The sequence below is a fragment of the Cystoisospora suis genome, assembly GCF_002600585.1.
Source record: "Cystoisospora suis strain Wien I chromosome Unknown contig_249, whole genome shotgun sequence".
Classification (NCBI taxonomy): Eukaryota; Apicomplexa; class Conoidasida; order Eucoccidiorida; family Sarcocystidae; genus Cystoisospora; species Cystoisospora suis.
Window position 1 is genome coordinate 19,504 of NW_027153051.1, and position 17,323 is coordinate 36,826.

The window sequence follows — 17,323 nt, forward strand, 5'->3', positions numbered from 1 at the left end:
ATCTATCTATCTATTTATCCTTAATCTATCTATCTGTCTAGGTGTAAGATCTTCATCAGTAGGTATCAAAGATACCTCTCTCGGCAAGGGTTTCTAGGCTTCGTTAGCGCCTGCCTGGCTCACTACCTCAAGAAGTTTACCTTGATACGTGTGCGTATGTATGATGTATGCATGCATGCATGTATGTATATTCATACACATGTATATGTCCAGGTATGACGCCTTGGTGTGTACATTATCTCATGTATATCTTTGTCTATACAGGGAGGAAAACAAGCCTTCAGTCGTTACAGACTAGCATACATAGGTGTAAATGTGTATCACATGTATATTTGCATCTCTCTCTGTAGGAGAAAGCATATAGATATGTATATATATATATATATGTAGATATGTAGATATGTGTATCTCGTCTCACATGTGTCTCTGTTTGTCTATATCTAGATGAAGATATACGTATATGTATAGCGGTCTTCGCATGTCTGTAGACTTGTGGACTGTATGTATGTGGTGTGTATGAACATGTATGAGTATGTATGAATATGTGTGCGTGTATGTCTGTATATCTGTATGTGCATGTGTAGATGAAGGTATCGTATCTTCTCAACCTTTCACTTGGGTCGCTGAAAGGAGAGCACTACGGTGCATGCGTCCAATATTGTGATGAGGTCCTTGACGAAGATCCTTTCCATATCAAGGCTCTCTATAGAAAAGCTGAGGTACAAGCATGCCCCTGCCTCTGCCATATATAGAGATAGAGATATACATGTGGATTCACCTCTTCTTATACGCGGATTGGATAGACTTCTTTCTTTGCTTTAGCCCTTTTCATACTCTCTTCATTGGGCTACATAGAAGTAGAGAGATAGCTAGACTCGTAGGGGATAAGGACGTTGAGGTGATCCATGTATACCTCTACATGTATACATGCATATGTCTATGTATATATGAAAGATGTTTAGACTCATTAGATTTCTACGTCTTGCTTTCTTTGTACACTTTCTGGACAAGAGTAATACATATGTAGACATACATACATACATACATAGACGTAGACATACATAGATATACCTAGGTATACAGATATACATCGGACTACATAGATATGCATAGATACATACAGAGCTCCTCCTGTCTCTACCGAAGAAGACGACAGTGATAGAGATTTATACTGAGCGACGTGCGTATATGTGTATATCTGTATCTATCCATCTACACCTAGATTCGTGTAGATAGTTGGAGAGATAGATAGACATGCATGTATGTGTTTAGTGACGGTAGGAGATCTATATACGTGTGCATCGATCAGGAGAGATGCCTGCAAGTTTGTTTACATTGGGTCTAATAGGAAATTATAGTAGTTCCAGGAGGAGTACTTCTCATCATATAGGACATGAAGGCTGTCTACTTTTCATGAACTCCACTGAATGGGGAGATTCTCTTGTCTTCTTTTTTCTTCTTTTCTTTCTTGTTCTTTCAGGCTCTTCATCGGTTAGGCCAGCTAGAAGATTCTTTAGCTATGATTGATAGTCTTTTAGAATCACATCCAAATAATCCAGCTGGCGTGTCTCTTCAACAGCAAGTTCGACGTGAGCTGTCTATACACCGCATGAAAGAAAAGAAGATGGCTCGCTCTATCTTCGATAAACTAGATGCAGATCCGAGATCTTCTTCCTCTTCATCTTCGACATGTGACACCCCACCATCTCCATCTCAAGGACGTCTTAGGAATTTTTTCCATCGTGTTAAGAATCTCTTTTCTTCTTCATCTTCCTCCCCTCCATCTGGAGATACAAAGAGTTCAGATTCTTCTTCTTCATCATCTTCTATGTCGCCGCCTTTCGGTCCGAATCTTGTCAGTCACCTACCTCAGAATCTCTTCAATCCATCATCTTCTTCTTCCTCTTCCTCGTCTTCTTCCTCGTCTTCTTCTCCTTTTCCCTCTTTTTCTGACTCCTCTCAATTGATGGAGCTTCTTCAACAGTCGCGACAAGAGATAGCTGATCAGAATCGTCAATTGGGGGAAGCAGAAGAAGAAGAAAGAAGAAGCAAAGATCAGATGGATATGATGCAGTCCTTTTTATCATCGATGTGTCAAGGAGGTCTCTTGAATGAAAGCGCAGGAGAAGACGAAAGAAGAAGAGGTGGAGGTTCGATGAATGACTTGTGCTCTCCGCTTTCATCTCTTTACCATATGAACGATAAGAATAGAGGGAATTCTCCCTGGAATAGAAGAGACGCAGGCTCTCATCATCCCCCCCCCCTGTTTCCTTTCTTAGGAGGAGAAGAGGGACAGCCTCCTGATCAACGCCAGCTTGAGAAGAACATGAGAGACCTACAGACGCTGCTAGAGTTGAACAAGCAGTTCCTCGGTAGTGATGGAAGGAATAGTAGTAACGGTTTTACGTCGTCCTCAGTAAGCTGGCGAATGAAATTTCGATTTATATGGATCTGCTGTAAGTTTGCCGGGCGAGCTCTTTACGAACGCATGTGCATCTCGTGTAGACGTCGTTATCGAGGGAGTCGCATAGCTCATTTATGTAAGAAGAGAAATAAAGGTCAGCAGGGATCGAATGAGATGAAGGCGACGACAACGCAAAGGAATCTCAACCTAACTCTGAAAGACACGAGAAACAGAGACAAGAGGTCGATCTCTTCTTCCTCTTCTTCTTCTTTCTCTTCTTCTTCCTCTTCTTCTTCTTTCTCTTCGAGTTCAGGGAGGGTGTGTGAAGAGAGAAGAGGACGTTGTAAGGAAAGAAGAGAGAAAGAACATAAGAAGAAGAATAAGAAAGCCGAATGGACGGAAGGGGGGGATAGAAGAAGCCCTTGAAGAGTTGCTGATAGGGAGAATCAGTATACCTGCTAAGTAAGAGGAGAGTCAACCATATCATACCATCGACGGTGTCTCTCTTGAAACAGCCAGAAGAGATATAGTCTCTCCATTTTCTTCTTCTTGTTGAGTTCTTTTTCATTAGAAGAAGAGGAAGAAGAGGAAAAAAGGGATGGACTTCTGATCTTCTTATGATTAGGAGATCAATCATCGTGAATCTGCTGCGAATCCACTCTTCTCGGAAAGGAAGGGAAACCAAAAAGAAGAAGTGAAGAGTTTCGCGGTGAGTTCTTCACTCAACTCGCGCAAAGATGAGAAAGAAGAAAAGAGAAGAAAAGAGGAAGGATGAGAAAGAAGAAGAAGAAAGAAAGTGGAGAGAAGGCATAAGAAAGCGAAGAAGATCTAGAGAAACAGAGAAAGAAGAAAAAGGGAGTAGTAGTAGAAGGTAGAGAAGTCTTGCTCAAGGCGGTGAAGAAGAGAAAGAAGAGAATGAATGAGAGGAGAAAGCAAGAAGAAGAAGATGATGAGAGAGGAGAAGTCCTCGGAATCAGCAGGAGGGACTCGAGCCCTACGGCCATTCATTTTAGTATCGCGTAATGGTGTCTATCAATAGAAGATCTCACGTGTCCTCGAGTGTATATACACCCTACATATAGACATGCATACACTTCAAGGAAACTGGCAATGAATCGATCTGCAACACTCACCCATCTTTCTTTATCTTGCGTCGTTGACCCTTCCCTCCTTTCCTTCTTTCTTTTTTTTCTTCGTGGCAAACAAAGAAAGGAGGCTTTTTCAGTCCGATACGTGGCCGAATAGAAAGAAGGAACGATACGGTGAGAAACGGGGAGTGCATCTGATAGTAGAGGTAGGAGTGGTAGGTTAGATGTTTAGGTCTATCTATCGTGACATAGAAACACAAGGCAGACTAGTCGTCCCTTATCAAGTAGACGTCCCTCCTCTTTAATACGACGATCATGAGGCAATCGACCGACTTCCCTCTCTCCTTTCTTTCTTTCTTTATTGATGGGAGTGGTTGGCTAGTTACTCCTGCATCTATTCAGCAACTGAATGATTCAGCCCCTCTCTTCTCTTCCCTAATCTAGCCATCTATTCAACTTCTTCGACTGTGTCTGTCTCTCTATCTACCAGCCGCTTCTTTCTCACTCATTCTTTCTCACTCTTTCTTTCTTTTCTCTTGCTTGTTCTCCTCGTCCTCTTTCCTTGTTATGTGTCTGTCCCTCTCTCTTACTGAACGGAGGGCGCGACTCAGTGAATACATCATTCAAAACGTCGCGTCTTCTTCTTTTTGAGGAATTCTTTACTGCTACCTCCCGAATACTCTTGACTACTCCTGTCATCATCCAGACCGTAGTACTAGTAGTACATATACCTGTCGCTCTTCTTTTTCTTCTCATTCCTTTCCTTTTGCGTCATATCAGGTATAAAGGAGGATACACACACACCACCCTTAAGCGGTGCTAATTGATTTGCAGCTATTGAAAAGACATTCCTTCTCCTTCGAGTCATCAGATCAGTCCCTCCTATCTATCTTTAATCTCTATCCATCCATCTATCTATCTACTGGCCTTCTTTCATGACGGCTCTCTACAAAGAAAACGTTGCGCTTTCCTACGGTTCCGTCGATCCATCGATCGATCACCTCCATTGCTGTGAAGTCTGATGAATAGCGTGAGGCATCCGTGAGAGGTAGATACGTCCTTTCAGGAAGAAGTAAGATGGAGTTATCGGGTGACTCGAGAGGAGGAAAAGAGAGAGGCATGCTCTTTGCCTTCTGTATCCTCTCTTTCTAGGAGAAATGTCTCCGAGAAAGGAGGCATCTTTGGGAGGTGCTTATGACGGATTAGCAAAGACGTTCTTTTCTTGACTCTTTTTCTTAACTTCAAGAAAAGAAAGATGAGAAAAGAACGTCTTTCCTAATCCGTCATAATAGGCAAGATCTCTCGCGTCACTCTCATCTCGATGTGGGGTGTCTTTCGCCTTACTTAAGACTAGTTGGTTGTCCTTTTTTCACCAAGACAGACAATAGAATCTTCTACATATCATTCGTTACGGACTGAAGTCGATTCGCCCTTCTCAGAGATCGCCATTCAAGGATAATAGACAGAGAAGGAGAGGGAAATAAGACCAAGTTCGGTTTCCCTTTACAGTGTACTTCACAAGATAGAATAGATGAGCGAAAGAACGAAAGAAGGAAGGCGAAAACGACGGGTGGTCATGTCGACTGTATGTAGTTATGATACATAAATGCATGCACGGATTGATGTACGTATGCGTGCATGTCGTAATGTATGTATGCATGCATGTATGATGAATGTAGAGTGGTCATAATACAGACGCTAGATTGAGAAATGAATGGTTTAAGAATGCAGGGGAATGCATGAGGTAAACTCATGAAGACAATCGATACACTAGCCAACAGAAGAAAGAAAAAAAACCTCTCCCCATTTCTTAACTTCTTTCTCCCCTCCCTTCTCCCGACGGGGGTTCGTTCAGATACACAGAGATCTCTGATGATTAGCTTCTAGTATAAGGACCAGAGGTGAATGTCTTGAGATAGAAACATAGAAAAGAGACGTCAAAATGAACTAAATAAATAAAGACATGAAGGAAACACTACAACTCAATGCCTGATCGATCTAAGACTGCGGACCATCCATTTCCTCACAGAGGGCATGCACATCGAACGAACTGACACGTTTCGGATCGAAAAGCGACTGAACGCTATGTACAAGGAATTCTATGTACCTTCCTACATACACGCAATACTCCTACTTTATCTACCTGTATTTATCGACGTACTATCATGAATCTATCTATTTCTGATCTACCTCTACACCCGTGCCTCTCTCTATCTTTGCCTGGCCTTTCGTCAGACAGCTCCTGCTAATGAACGATACTATGACGATCTCTCAATTTTTCTCCTCCTTTATCACTTTCGGTAGATCACGCCGGACAACCTTATTCTACGCTTCTCGGCTTAACAGCAGGAAGAAAACGCATACCATCTTACATTGTTGAAGGCACGTAAGAATACTCTATGTATGTCTATGCACATATGTATGGATGTATGTAAGGATAGGTATGTATGTGTGATGAAAGGCATTTATATAAAGTGGCTAGCTGTAGCATAGCGGGTATGTGCAGATCGTCGTCATCCTCATGAACTCTTTATCTATCAATGGATACCTGCATATATACACAAATCTACATATCCCTCATTCATTCTTCTTCTTCTTCTTCAATCTTTTCTTTCATAGCCCCTTGGCAGGTTCTTGAGTGATATATCCATATTTATATCTATGTTTCTGTATATGCATATGACTTACGCTAGGGGGGTTATGAAAGGAAAAAACGAGTTGAGGAAACTACTCACTCCTACATTTGTCCATATTGCTTCCCTTCTCGGTCTCTTTCTAGATCTTTTTCACAACACCGATGGTAAGGAGAGAGGCGGAAGAACTTCCTTCTCTTCCGACTTCTCTCTTCTCTCAACTGCTAGAGAAAAGAAGACGTCATTCCATACAGGGAGGGCTACATACATCCTACGACATGTCTTTGAGCCGAGACTGCTTCATAGGAGCCATGCAAGAATACACGTGTACGTACGTCTGTAAGTCTCTCTCTCTTTCCCTCTATGCTAGCTATGCAAATGTATACGTGAGACACTCGCAGGAACCCCAGAATCACATGAATATTTTGATCTCTCTCAGACAAGGTACGCACAGACCTAGGAGACACCTCTCCCTCTACACATAGAATACAAGAGTATATATATATATATACCTGCATGCCATACATACATACATGAATGCACACATACAAGTTCTTTCTCTCTCTCTCCTCATACGATGATGCTCTTGACCCAGAGGACTCTCCCCTCTTCCTCCTCCTCCTGGTACACAAAAAACATGAGAAAGGAGGAGATCTTTTCGACTTATACACACATCAACGACATCTTCTTCTTAGTCTTCTTCTCTTCATCATCCTTTAGCTTCCTCCGACTACACCTTCTCCCAGCTCCTCTTCTTCGTTCCTTACTCCTATTCCCAATCCCTTGCTTAGTATGGTAGCCCCCTATGCCCCATTACTCCCCCCCCCTCCACTTAGCCATCCTGTGAGCCATCCCCCTCCCCCGACAGGAGTCGCAGTAGCAGCAGAAGTGCCTGTCACAGGAGAGGCAGCAGCAGTAGCCCTCGTAGCAAGACTGTTAGTCATCCCTCCAACTCCTCCGAGAGGGGTACTTCTTCTCCCAGCAGAAGGAGATAGTAAGCCCATTCCTCCTCCTGCCTCTCCTTTGATCGCCGAGGTGTCAGGATCTCTTTTGAGAACAGCTGGTCGTGGCGGCTCTGCGAGAAAGCTATGTGGGTTAAAGACAAACGAAGGAGGAAGAGGGGGGGGATGATGATGATAGGCACCCCCTGTTGCTGCTAGGTAACTTGAAGATGACCCGGTGGTCGTTTTCAGACTTCCCCCCGCCATACTCGAGGCTCCCGATGTCGCAGGAGTCATGAGTTTGTAAGTGGAGCTGTTGGAGGAACAACAAGGATCAATGAAAGCATAACCTCCTTCAGAAGTCTTGATATAGTGACTAGGCGTTATCATTCTACTTGAAGAAAGATGTTGATCGCTTCCTCCTGGGGGTGTATGTACAGGCGGTAAAACCTTTCCTGGGACTCCTCCTGGTAGCATCATCACCTTGCCTTTCTCTCCGTCATTAAGACTACTATGATGGCTACTCCCACTACTACTCGTACTACTCTTTCGTACGAGTTGGTCTGGATGGAGACCTCCAGCGATGATCGAATTTCCTGTGCTTGGCGCGACCATACTACTTCCTTGTCGAGAAGACACATGGCTACTACTGCGACTTGAGAGAAGATATGTCCCCGCTTCTTCTCTCAAACTGACACTACTTTGACGTGAAGATCGGGACGTCGATGGTGGGTTCGGATAACTTGCATGGCTATGAGGATTTGCCGTAGTAGTTGCATTGCATGCAGTTGAAGAAGCTGGGGTGATGAGGCAATGAGGAGGATACTGGGGGGGATAGCTAGTCGGAGGTTTATGAGAAAAGGAATAGGTTGTTTCTTGAACGAAGGGCGAAAAACCTGTATGTCCCTTGCCAGACGTAGTAGACGTCTCTCTTGCACGGCGAGAATCTTGGTGTGTATCCTGGGAGCCCGATGTTCTGATCGTATGGGAGTGATCAGATGATGCTGTGGAAGAAGAGGCTTTTCCTAGAGACGATGACGCATCTGAAGAGTGAGAAGATGAAGAGGCAACTTGATGACTCCCTGGTGTCTCCATTGTAGGAGGTGAAGCAGTAGTGATAGAATCTGTAGAAGAAGAGGAAGAAGACGAAAGAGATGTAGGAGGAGGAAAAGGCTTCACTGCTGATTTCGGAGCTGCTGGATGAGAGTGCCTTGGAAAAAGAGGCGTAGACGTCCCTGGGGGTATAGGTATGTAGTTCCCTTTACTCGTCGTTGATGTATAGAAAGATCGAGAAGGTCGGTTTACAGAAGATGGCGAGGACAGAGAAGGACTGATAGCCATGTCTCTACTATGTGGACTATGCGAACCCTGGTTTGTTTCCCCTATTTGAGTCGAGAAAAGAACATGAGGCTCTTCCTTACGATCACCACCCATACTCGTACTACTACTACTACTACTGTGGGGACTCACTGTCGTCTTCTTCTTCTCACTCTTCATTCCCGCGAGACCTTCTTTTCCCCCTAAGTTCCTCGTCACCGTAGATGAATCTAAATCACTCTCTCTCTCATTTTTCCTGAACGTTTGATCTGAAGGGAGTGGGGAAGGAGAAAAGCTAACTCCTTCATTGTCATGATTCTCTTCAAGTAATTGCTTGATGCATGCAATCCCGTCCTCACCACCGTCTTTTGTCTGTGCTGCTTCTTCTCCCTCCTTCAATCTGTCTAGGGCGATTCCTTCTCCACATTCATTCATCTCATGTTTCTTATCTTCTTTCATAGCTTGTCCGAGGGGAAGAACTTCTTTTCCTTTCTCTTCTTCTCTTCCTCCTTCGCCTCCTGCCCCACTCGACATAGTGGCTTTCTTATCTCTATCTGATCCTACTGTCTTTCTATCCATCTCGTCAACGCCTTTCTGACCTCCTGATAAGAGGTTCATTCCTCTTCTTCGATTTTCTTCATCCTCTTCTTCGCCTGGTGTCACTGGCTGTGAAGAAGAAGAGAATGAGGCGCTCCGACCATCTTCTCCACTGCTATGACTGCCGAAAGGATCTTCAAGAGGTAAGAGCGTCGATGAAGATAGGTGAGACGACGAGGAAGCAGGAGGAGGAGGAAAGAGAGTCGTACTCGGAGATAAAGGAAGAGGTCGTGCTTTACTATTAGTAGACCTCATACTATGACTACTCCATGAAGAAGAAGAAGAACTGGACTGAACGGAAGAGGGAAAAGATCCTTTCAAGAATAGCTTCTGTTGCTGCTGTTTGCTAGTTGCTATAGGAGAAGGAGAAATCGATGCTCCTGACGCGGTTGTCGATGCTACCGAGACTTGACGTGAGGAAGGTGAATGAACATGAAGATATTGAGAGGGATACCTTGAAGAGATCGATGATGAAGACGACTGTCGACTCTCTCCTATTCCTCCGCTATGTTCCATTATGACACTCAGCATACCTTTCCTCTTGTCTTCTTCTTCTCCTAGAGCGGGCATATCGCCTCCTTTTTCCTTAGTAGAGAAACTTTTATTGAGAGACCCATCCGATGATCTATCATTCAAAGACGTTACACCGGAAGATGAAGGAGATTCATGCGACGAGGGGGTTCGCTTCTGTTCCTTCGCCTCTTTAACTTCTTCTTCTTTTCTTAGTTGCTGGCCATTCCCTCTTCCTTCAACATCTCTCCATCCGTCTCTTGCTCCTTTATCTAAGTGAACACGAGGAGTTCTTCCGTCTGAGGAATGTGAGAAAAGAAGTTTCGATTTCTGCTGCATTTCATACTCATGTTTGAGACGCTCTTGCTCTCGAAGATACGCTTCAAGACCTCCCGGTTTTGAATCATGCGATGGCGGCAAGACTCCTCGGCCTGTACTCCCGCCTCCACCGTGGAGATTCGGTGAGCTTGCTTCTCTTCCTTCTATCACGTCTCCCCCCCTACTGGAATGATGAAGAGATGATGGGCTAGCACAGGCTCCACCGCCTACACCATTGCTACCAGGCTTATGAATGATTGAAGGAGGAGGAGGAGGAGATGAAATCGGAGAACTGGACGAAGGGATAGCTCGCCATCCACCTAGCTCTGAAGCTTGTTGAGAGGAGATAAAGGGAGATGAATGATGATAAGAAGACCCGTCTATCGTGAGAGCGGGTCCACCCGTTGGAAGCATGTAGGTGACTTGATGAGGGGAATTCCCTCTTCCTGCATTCCAGGATGAAGAAAGAGAAGAATGAGGTGTATATACACTTGAGCCACCAGCACTGCGGTGCATCGTCATCACGGCCGGGGGTTGATGTGAAGTCGTCGACGTACTACTGGGGGCATAGCTATAGGCGAGACGTGAAGATGGTGGTGCTAGGGGAGAAGAACCATATAACCCACCATTACATCTATATGGAGTCCCTACAGGAAGGAACCCTCCTCCTACTGGTAGCCCTTGACTATGATGATTCATTACCATCAATGCATGATGACCTCCTCCTCCGGAGACTCCACCTACCGTCCCTCTTCCTACCCCCGTGGATGCTGTTGATGAAGAAGAAACTCCTGTGGCTGTTTGATGAGTAGTCGTAGTTGTAGTAGTTGAGATAGCAGTTGCTTTCTTCACATCTTCAAACGCTTGAAGAACACGTTTACAGATGTCTTCCGCTTTCTTTAAAGGACTGTTTTTCTGCCTTTCTGCTCTCGCTGCTTCGGCAAAGAGCTGAGCTTGTTGAGCGACAAGAGTGCGAAATTCTTTAGGATCGAGACCCCACTCAGCTGCGAGTCTCTTCTCTTCAGCTGAATCGACAGGAGGGGGCTGATGCTGTTGTGCCAATTCTGCCGCTTGCTGATGCTCTTCAAGCTCGAGAAGGTGACGCAGTCCTTCACACTCTAAGGTACCTAACGGCTTATTCTGAGACAGGGGGAAGGGCTTCGATTGACGGTAGACCTGTGAAGAAGAGATGATGAAGAGATAGGCATAGATCGATATCGGAGAAGAAGACGTCTAGAGATCAAAAAGAGCGGAAAAACCGATGTGAATACTCTAAATATTTACACGCCCAACCCCTGTATGGCTAGTAGACACAGAGGTTGCGGATATGTCTAACCCTAATGGATGGAAACATGGATGGACAGCAAGACGACACACGAAGAAGAGGTCACCTCACCTCTTCTTCAAAACTTCTACAAGTACCAGCTACTCCCGCCTTCAGCTAGCTAGCTAGCTACTTCAAGTACGGGACTACCCGTCCTAAGAATCTGTTCGGGGCTTGAAGAAAGACACAACACCGTGCATAGAGATACATATATACATACACACGTGAATCCATGTACTATAGAATGCATCGATACAGCCGGTGAATCGAGACATCCTCAGAGAGAAGAAATAGCAAGGCTACGTCTCTCTTCTACTCTCTATGCTACCCTGAAAGAAGAGCCAACCGGCGAACTATTAAGTATACGAAGAGGAGAGAAAGCCAAGTGTGGAGGCTTACGGAAGAATAATGCCCCGGGGCTTCACTCCAAATAAGACTGACGCAGAGTCTTTTCATCTTTTCATCTGGGGTTCTTCTTTGTTGTTCTTCTTCCTCATAGAAGGTCTTCCGTACATGAAACTCATCGTCGTAGATCTCAATCGAAACATCATACAGCATCGACAAGGCCCGAAGCTCTCGATCATCCGCCCACTCTATAAACAAGAGAAGACGAACTGAGAAACCCAGCAATGCAACTTGGTCCTTTCCTAAACTCCAATGTATAGACGAAACGATAGATAACTAAATACACACACGAGCATATCTATACCTCTCTTACAAAAAGAATGGATTTGCGCGCTGACTCCTGGGGCTTGAAAACAGCATCTATCTCCGTCCCCTCTATCTTTGATACCAACTCAGGTACGCCCAAACAGGTAGCTAGATGAATGGACTGAAACTACCTAGCTGGATGGAGAGATAGACAAGCAGGTATGCGTAGACATGTACAGACACTGTGTGTACCGCCCTGGAGAGTGATACCGTTTTGAAGAGTGACGTCTATCTTCAGGCGGCGAGAGACCGTAATACATGAGGAGAAGCCCATGACTTCGTCACCGCTATCCTCATAGTCAGGCAGCTACAGTCACTGCTCCTCTGGCTTCTCCTCTACCACTCCTACTAGTACAGGGGAACGCGTGGAAAGAGCCAGAGAGGACGGACATCCTCCTGGAGTGTCTCTACACTATGCCCGGAGATGAAATGACTATTCTTTCCAGTGGCTTAGCTGTATGGATATACACATATATATGCACATACATGATCTATATCTTTATCTTCCTTTGAACTCCCTATCATTCTCCTTCGATGAGATCTTCGCAGTTGCATCCATTTCCGTAAAATGAGATAGAAGCATAAGGTCCAGTCAGAAGCAGAAAACACACTGTTTGAATGCCTTCGTTCTTTGATGGCCATAAGAAGAACAACGCGAATAATAAAGGAGAAGCTTCAGATAGCTCTTGTTGTGTATAGATGAAGCAAGCTGATCATTCCCATACCTCCAGGTGTATTGATTTTACTGAGATAAGCGTCAAAGTTCGGCCCATCCGCTTCATCAATGAAAGGCTCGAAATCCCGCCGTCGTATCCTCTGGCAGACACCCCACGCACATCATCGTCATAAAGATGAAAAGAAGACACGCATGCAAATCATTTCCAGTCATGTCACGCAAACAAAGATGGTGAAGATACACCCAGATCCGCTGGACAAGACATAGAATGAATGAAGTTATCCATCAGGTAAGAATCACATAGGTCATATAGATAGGGGATACAGCTTGATGTAGGTAGAAGATTGAGTTTTATGCTGCAAGGAGGAAAATTGGCACCAAACAAGTACGGAAGATACGTTCGAATGATGACTAGCTACTCTATACTACCTCTGTAATGGATCTCTTTGTCTGCCTTAACCTTCATATAGTTAGGCACAAGAGAGACACATATTAGTGCTACTGCTCTTCCACTCCATGTCACACAACATCGATGAAGAAAAATGAGAGAGACACTGCGTCTGTTGAGACGAGAGAGGTCGAAACCATCCGCTCTAACAGAGACAAACGATACCTATTTATCTATTTAGTAGATACGGCTTACCGAAGACCAGAAAGAGGAGGAGGCGTGTATACAGGTAGTTATCTGCATGTCATCATGTTTTCTCTGTCTTGCGACCGTGCGAGAGACACTGGAACGGGACGATAGAAGCAACTAGCCAGTTAGCTAGCTAGCTAGCTTACCATGACTTCGACAGCCATCCATCGTATATACAAATGGTAGTCTTGAGTCCCATATAACTGCGGACACAACAAAGATAGGAAAGAGAGAAACGACAAGAGAGAAAAGAAACAGAGAATCGACTTATTTTCAGCTCGGTATCTGTATGAGGAAGAAGAATGTCTCTTACAGCGTATACGGACTTCACGGTGAAAGTCGACAGTAGCACGATGGCGGTCTCTTCTACACACAGAGACACATCTGTATACCTAGCCGATAGGGAGGAAAAACGGACGGATGACTCGCAGCTGTCTGGATGGATTGATATGTATGTATAGATGTATATATCTATCTATCGCCTGATAGGAGGTCTGACCATGAGAGTATATATATACACGTTAGGTGTAAAGCGTGAATAGGAGAACCATAAGAGCGATTTGTTGTCACGATCCACACACACCGACCATACACGCCAGGTGTATATACACCCAAACACACACGATGAGACACTTTTCACTGCTAGGCGGAAGTAATCGAATACCGATCATGAAAATCGAATACCAAGTGAAAAAGCATTCCCTCCTTCCTTCTCTCAAAAAAGTCTCGAGACCATTTGAAGAAAAAAATCGATTGTCTGAATAGTCTACCTCTCAAAGAGGAAGACAATTCGATACTCGAAGAGAAATCTGAAATGTCGAGCATGTCTACATAAGAGAAGTGAATCCGTTCTAGACTTTGATCGACCACTACCCATTTGGAGAATTCTCTTTCTTCTCCTTACAACGAAACATCCCTGTCATCAACCACATTATGAAGGTGTATGCCTATCTATCTACATTCACAGCTCAACGTGGGTTTACATACACACCTCCACATGCACATATGTACAGACATAGAAGTCTCTATACACGGGTGGACGACATGCTTATACATACAAACTTACATATACACACAAATTACACGTAGGTATGAATATGTATCTCCATAGACGGAGATTGAGAGCTCTATGTATCTATGGCCTTCGCCTTTGAGCTCTATTTTTGTTACCTCTCACTATCATCACGTCATACACATATATACATATCCCTCTATGTGTAGACGCGTATACTATGTATGAATACATACCTATATATATATATATATATATATATGGACATACGTCATATAGGTGTATAGATACATAGATGTCATGAATATAGATGCAAATATGAGATGATCTTACCTGATCAGAGAAGGCTCTGAACATGCAGTTTCCATCTCCTTCGACATGCCTTTTTATCAGTTCTCTCCACCAAACAGGTTTATCTCTTAGTCCTCTCGAATCTAGATCTTCTCTCCTTTTGGATGCATTTGTGATACTCGAGCTCGAGTAATACGGCGGCACATGCATCACCCCCATCCCACCTACATCTGAGGCAATGGTTGGAGTGCTTATATTCGGATTGACCGTAGACGTTCCTCGATACTTCCCGTGTGGATCAACACACGACCGTCCTTCGTTCTCCTGACTCATGGCGCCGACTACTACTATCCTCTTCTGTTCTTCTTCCTTCTTCTTTTTCTTTCCTTCTTCTTCATCCCTCCCGAGCACAGATGAGACCTCTTGCACCTCACCAACACTTCCCTTTTGACTTTTCTCATCTATTTGACTCGAAACAAGAAGAGGCGGATGAGCTTTCTTCTTCTTCATCTCCTCTTTCTGTTGATCTGTTTCTTCTTCTCGTCCTATTCCTATCTTCTCCGGTAGTTGCTCTATTCCCCCAGTCGACGCAGAAGACGAAGAAGAACAATTGCTATGATGATCCTTCACATCTGCTCCAGGCTTGGTCACAGAAGGTGAGGTTACCTTACGGGGATTGACACCTTCTCTTTTCCTATTTGGACTGTTCTTTCTTACGAATGTATCCTGAATATCTTCACGCCGTTTTACAGAGAACTTCTCTTCTCTCAAAGATCTTCCAGGTGATGATGTCGACACTTGAGGATTCCGCATCGTCGTCTTTGGCAAGCTTGCCGACTTTTGCGGTCCATCAAGATGGTGAGCCTCCTTCTCTTCTTCTCTCTTATCCCGTGCAACTTCTTGATCTTCTTCGAAACTCCCCGTAGCTAAGTTTTTCTTCAGGGACGGAAGGCTTGCCTGTCGTTCTCCTGAAGAAGATTTCCTCTTGATTAAGCTTGAGGGGCTCGACACAAATCGGACTTGAGAAGATGAGAGAGAAGATGCGGACGATCTGACGCTTCTCATCGGGGCTGAAGTGATCGAAGAAGTAGGAGAGGAACGCTTTCTCTCTATGTTACTAGTCTGATTTCTACCTACGAGAGAAGAAGAAAATGGAGAAGGGTTTGAAGCTGTGGAATGGGTAATAAGAGGATGAGAACCGACATTTCGATGTCTAGGGCTCGTCCGAACTCCTCTTCTCGATAGCGAAGAAGTCTGCGTAGGTATCGAACCTTCGTCATCCGGTTTCTTCACCCCAGGACTATCATTCGTCTGTTGACGGGGGCTTTCTTCCTCTTCGCTTGGCAAGGTCACATTCATAAGATCTGCACCTTCATGCTCTTTCTCTTCTTGTTCTTCTTCATTCATTCCTTGCCTCCTTAGCTCCTCAGCAGCCTCAGGGGAACTCGAAGGCATATTCCTATGACTCCTATCGCTACAGCGTTGTTCTCCTTCTCGGTTCTTTTCATCCAAAAGACGCTCGTTTGAGCTATTGGGACGACTACCATTCTGATGACGTTCTTCTTTGTCATCTGCGTAAGGCTGGTCTTCTCGTTTGTCTGAAAGGAGGAGAGACTCTTCTGATGAAGCGACCTGCGAGGGAGAACCTTCACGCCCCATAAAAGAAGAAGGGTCACCGCAAAGTCGTACGCAGGGATCTCTCCCCTTGTTGGGAAGGGACACACTCTCTTCACTGCTGCTCTTCTTTTCATCACTTGCGGGGAAAGCGGCACGAGTAGTAGTCGTGCTTGGAAGAGTAGGAGAAGAACAAATCGAAGAAGAAAGATGGGAAGAACAATCGGTATCTTCTTCTGTTTGCTGTAAGCTACTAGATGAGGCAGGAACATCATCTCGGGTGTATGTACACTCCATGCCTGTCGGTGATGAAGATGATGGAGCTACCCATACAGTTGAAGTCACATCAGGACTCTTCTCTGTATGATGACACCCTTCAACAGTAGGAGGGGATGAAGCACTTGATAGCGAGCTTCCTTTCTTGACCTTCATTCTGTTGCATGAAGATGGAGACGCGGGCGGATGAAACATAGAAGAAGAAAAGGAAGTCGCCGAAGACGGGTCTACATGATACGCATGATGACAGGCCACACCTTCATTGCCTAGTGAAGGGGGTGATGAAGACACTGGCCGGAAGGTCGAAACATTCTCCATTATAACAAGTGAAAGATAAGAAAGGATAGCAACGCCTCAAACGATTCCCGACCTTTTCTGATGAGAAAGAAAGACCTCAGCGATGATACAGAAATCTCCCCTACTCTCTCTGTCTCTCTAGATAGATGTAAACTTCTCTGTTCTGCCCGAATTTCTAGAAACTCCCACATGAAGGAGAGAAAGAGGCAAAGGAAAGAGAGCCCATGAAAGAATCTCCGCGTAGAGTTCGTTGAATACAACCCCATCTATCTCATGCAAACATGTATACGTATACACACATACACAGAGACATGCGTATATATATATATATATATGTATACGTGTATATGTATATGTATATGTATAGACAGCCTTAAACGCTCAATACCGATCTCCACAACTATGGCAATGGATGGGCCTAAGATACATATACACATCTGTATACATATATATATATATACGGCCTCTCTGTATGTGTGGAGGACGGAAGTACATATCTGTATGTAATAGAGACATACGCATAGAGATATAGAAACGTATGTCTGAATGAATATATATGACTATGTATGGAGAGATGTGTAGTATGTGGAGTCTTCCTTACTTACTTCCATGATGACTTTGACAAGAGGCTCAAAGCGAGACAATTCATACGCCGCTGTTTTGGCTCTCTTCTTGAA

General features: G+C 44.4%; 2 protein-coding genes across 2 annotated transcripts; one reads left to right on the plus strand and one right to left on the minus strand.

The window, feature by feature from the left end:
• Positions 1-535: 535 nt before the first annotated feature.
• On the plus strand, positions 536-3,886 carry CSUI_000634 (tetratricopeptide repeat-containing protein). Its single transcript, XM_068060867.1, has 2 exons — positions 536-719; positions 1,481-3,886. Exons 1-2 carry the CDS (start codon positions 585-587, stop codon positions 2,828-2,830), a joined length of 1,485 nt encoding a protein of 494 aa, XP_067927158.1. The 5' UTR covers positions 536-584; the 3' UTR covers positions 2,831-3,886.
• Positions 3,887-4,829: 943 nt separating this feature from the next.
• On the minus strand, positions 4,830-16,927 carry CSUI_000635 (otu-like cysteine protease domain-containing). Its single transcript, XM_068060868.1, has 5 exons — positions 14,502-16,927; positions 13,303-13,359; positions 12,569-12,659; positions 11,532-11,725; positions 4,830-10,984 (listed from the first exon to the last, which is right to left on the minus strand). Exons 1-5 carry the CDS (start codon positions 16,665-16,667, stop codon positions 6,929-6,931), a joined length of 6,564 nt encoding a protein of 2,187 aa, XP_067927159.1. The 5' UTR covers positions 16,668-16,927; the 3' UTR covers positions 4,830-6,928.
• Between the last annotated feature and the right edge of the window lie 396 nt (positions 16,928-17,323).

Coding starts and splice junctions, on each gene's coding strand:
- CSUI_000634 (XM_068060867.1), top strand. CDS start 585: ATGAAGGTATCGTATCTTCTCAACCTTTCACTTGGGTCGCTGAAAGGA. Junction 720..1,480: donor CTCTCTATAGAAAAGCTGAG/GTACAAGCATGC, acceptor TTGTTCTTTCAG/GCTCTTCATCGGTTAGGCCA.
- CSUI_000635 (XM_068060868.1), bottom strand. CDS start 16,667: ATGGAGAATGTTTCGACCTTCCGGCCAGTGTCTTCATCACCCCCTTCA. Junction 12,660..13,302: donor GGATGGCTGTCGAAGTCATG/GTAAGCTAGCTA, acceptor GGTGTCTGCCAG/AGGATACGACGGCGGGATTT. Junction 10,985..11,531: donor CCCCGGGGCATTATTCTTCC/GTAAGCCTCCAC, acceptor TCTTCTTCACAG/GTCTACCGTCAATCGAAGCC.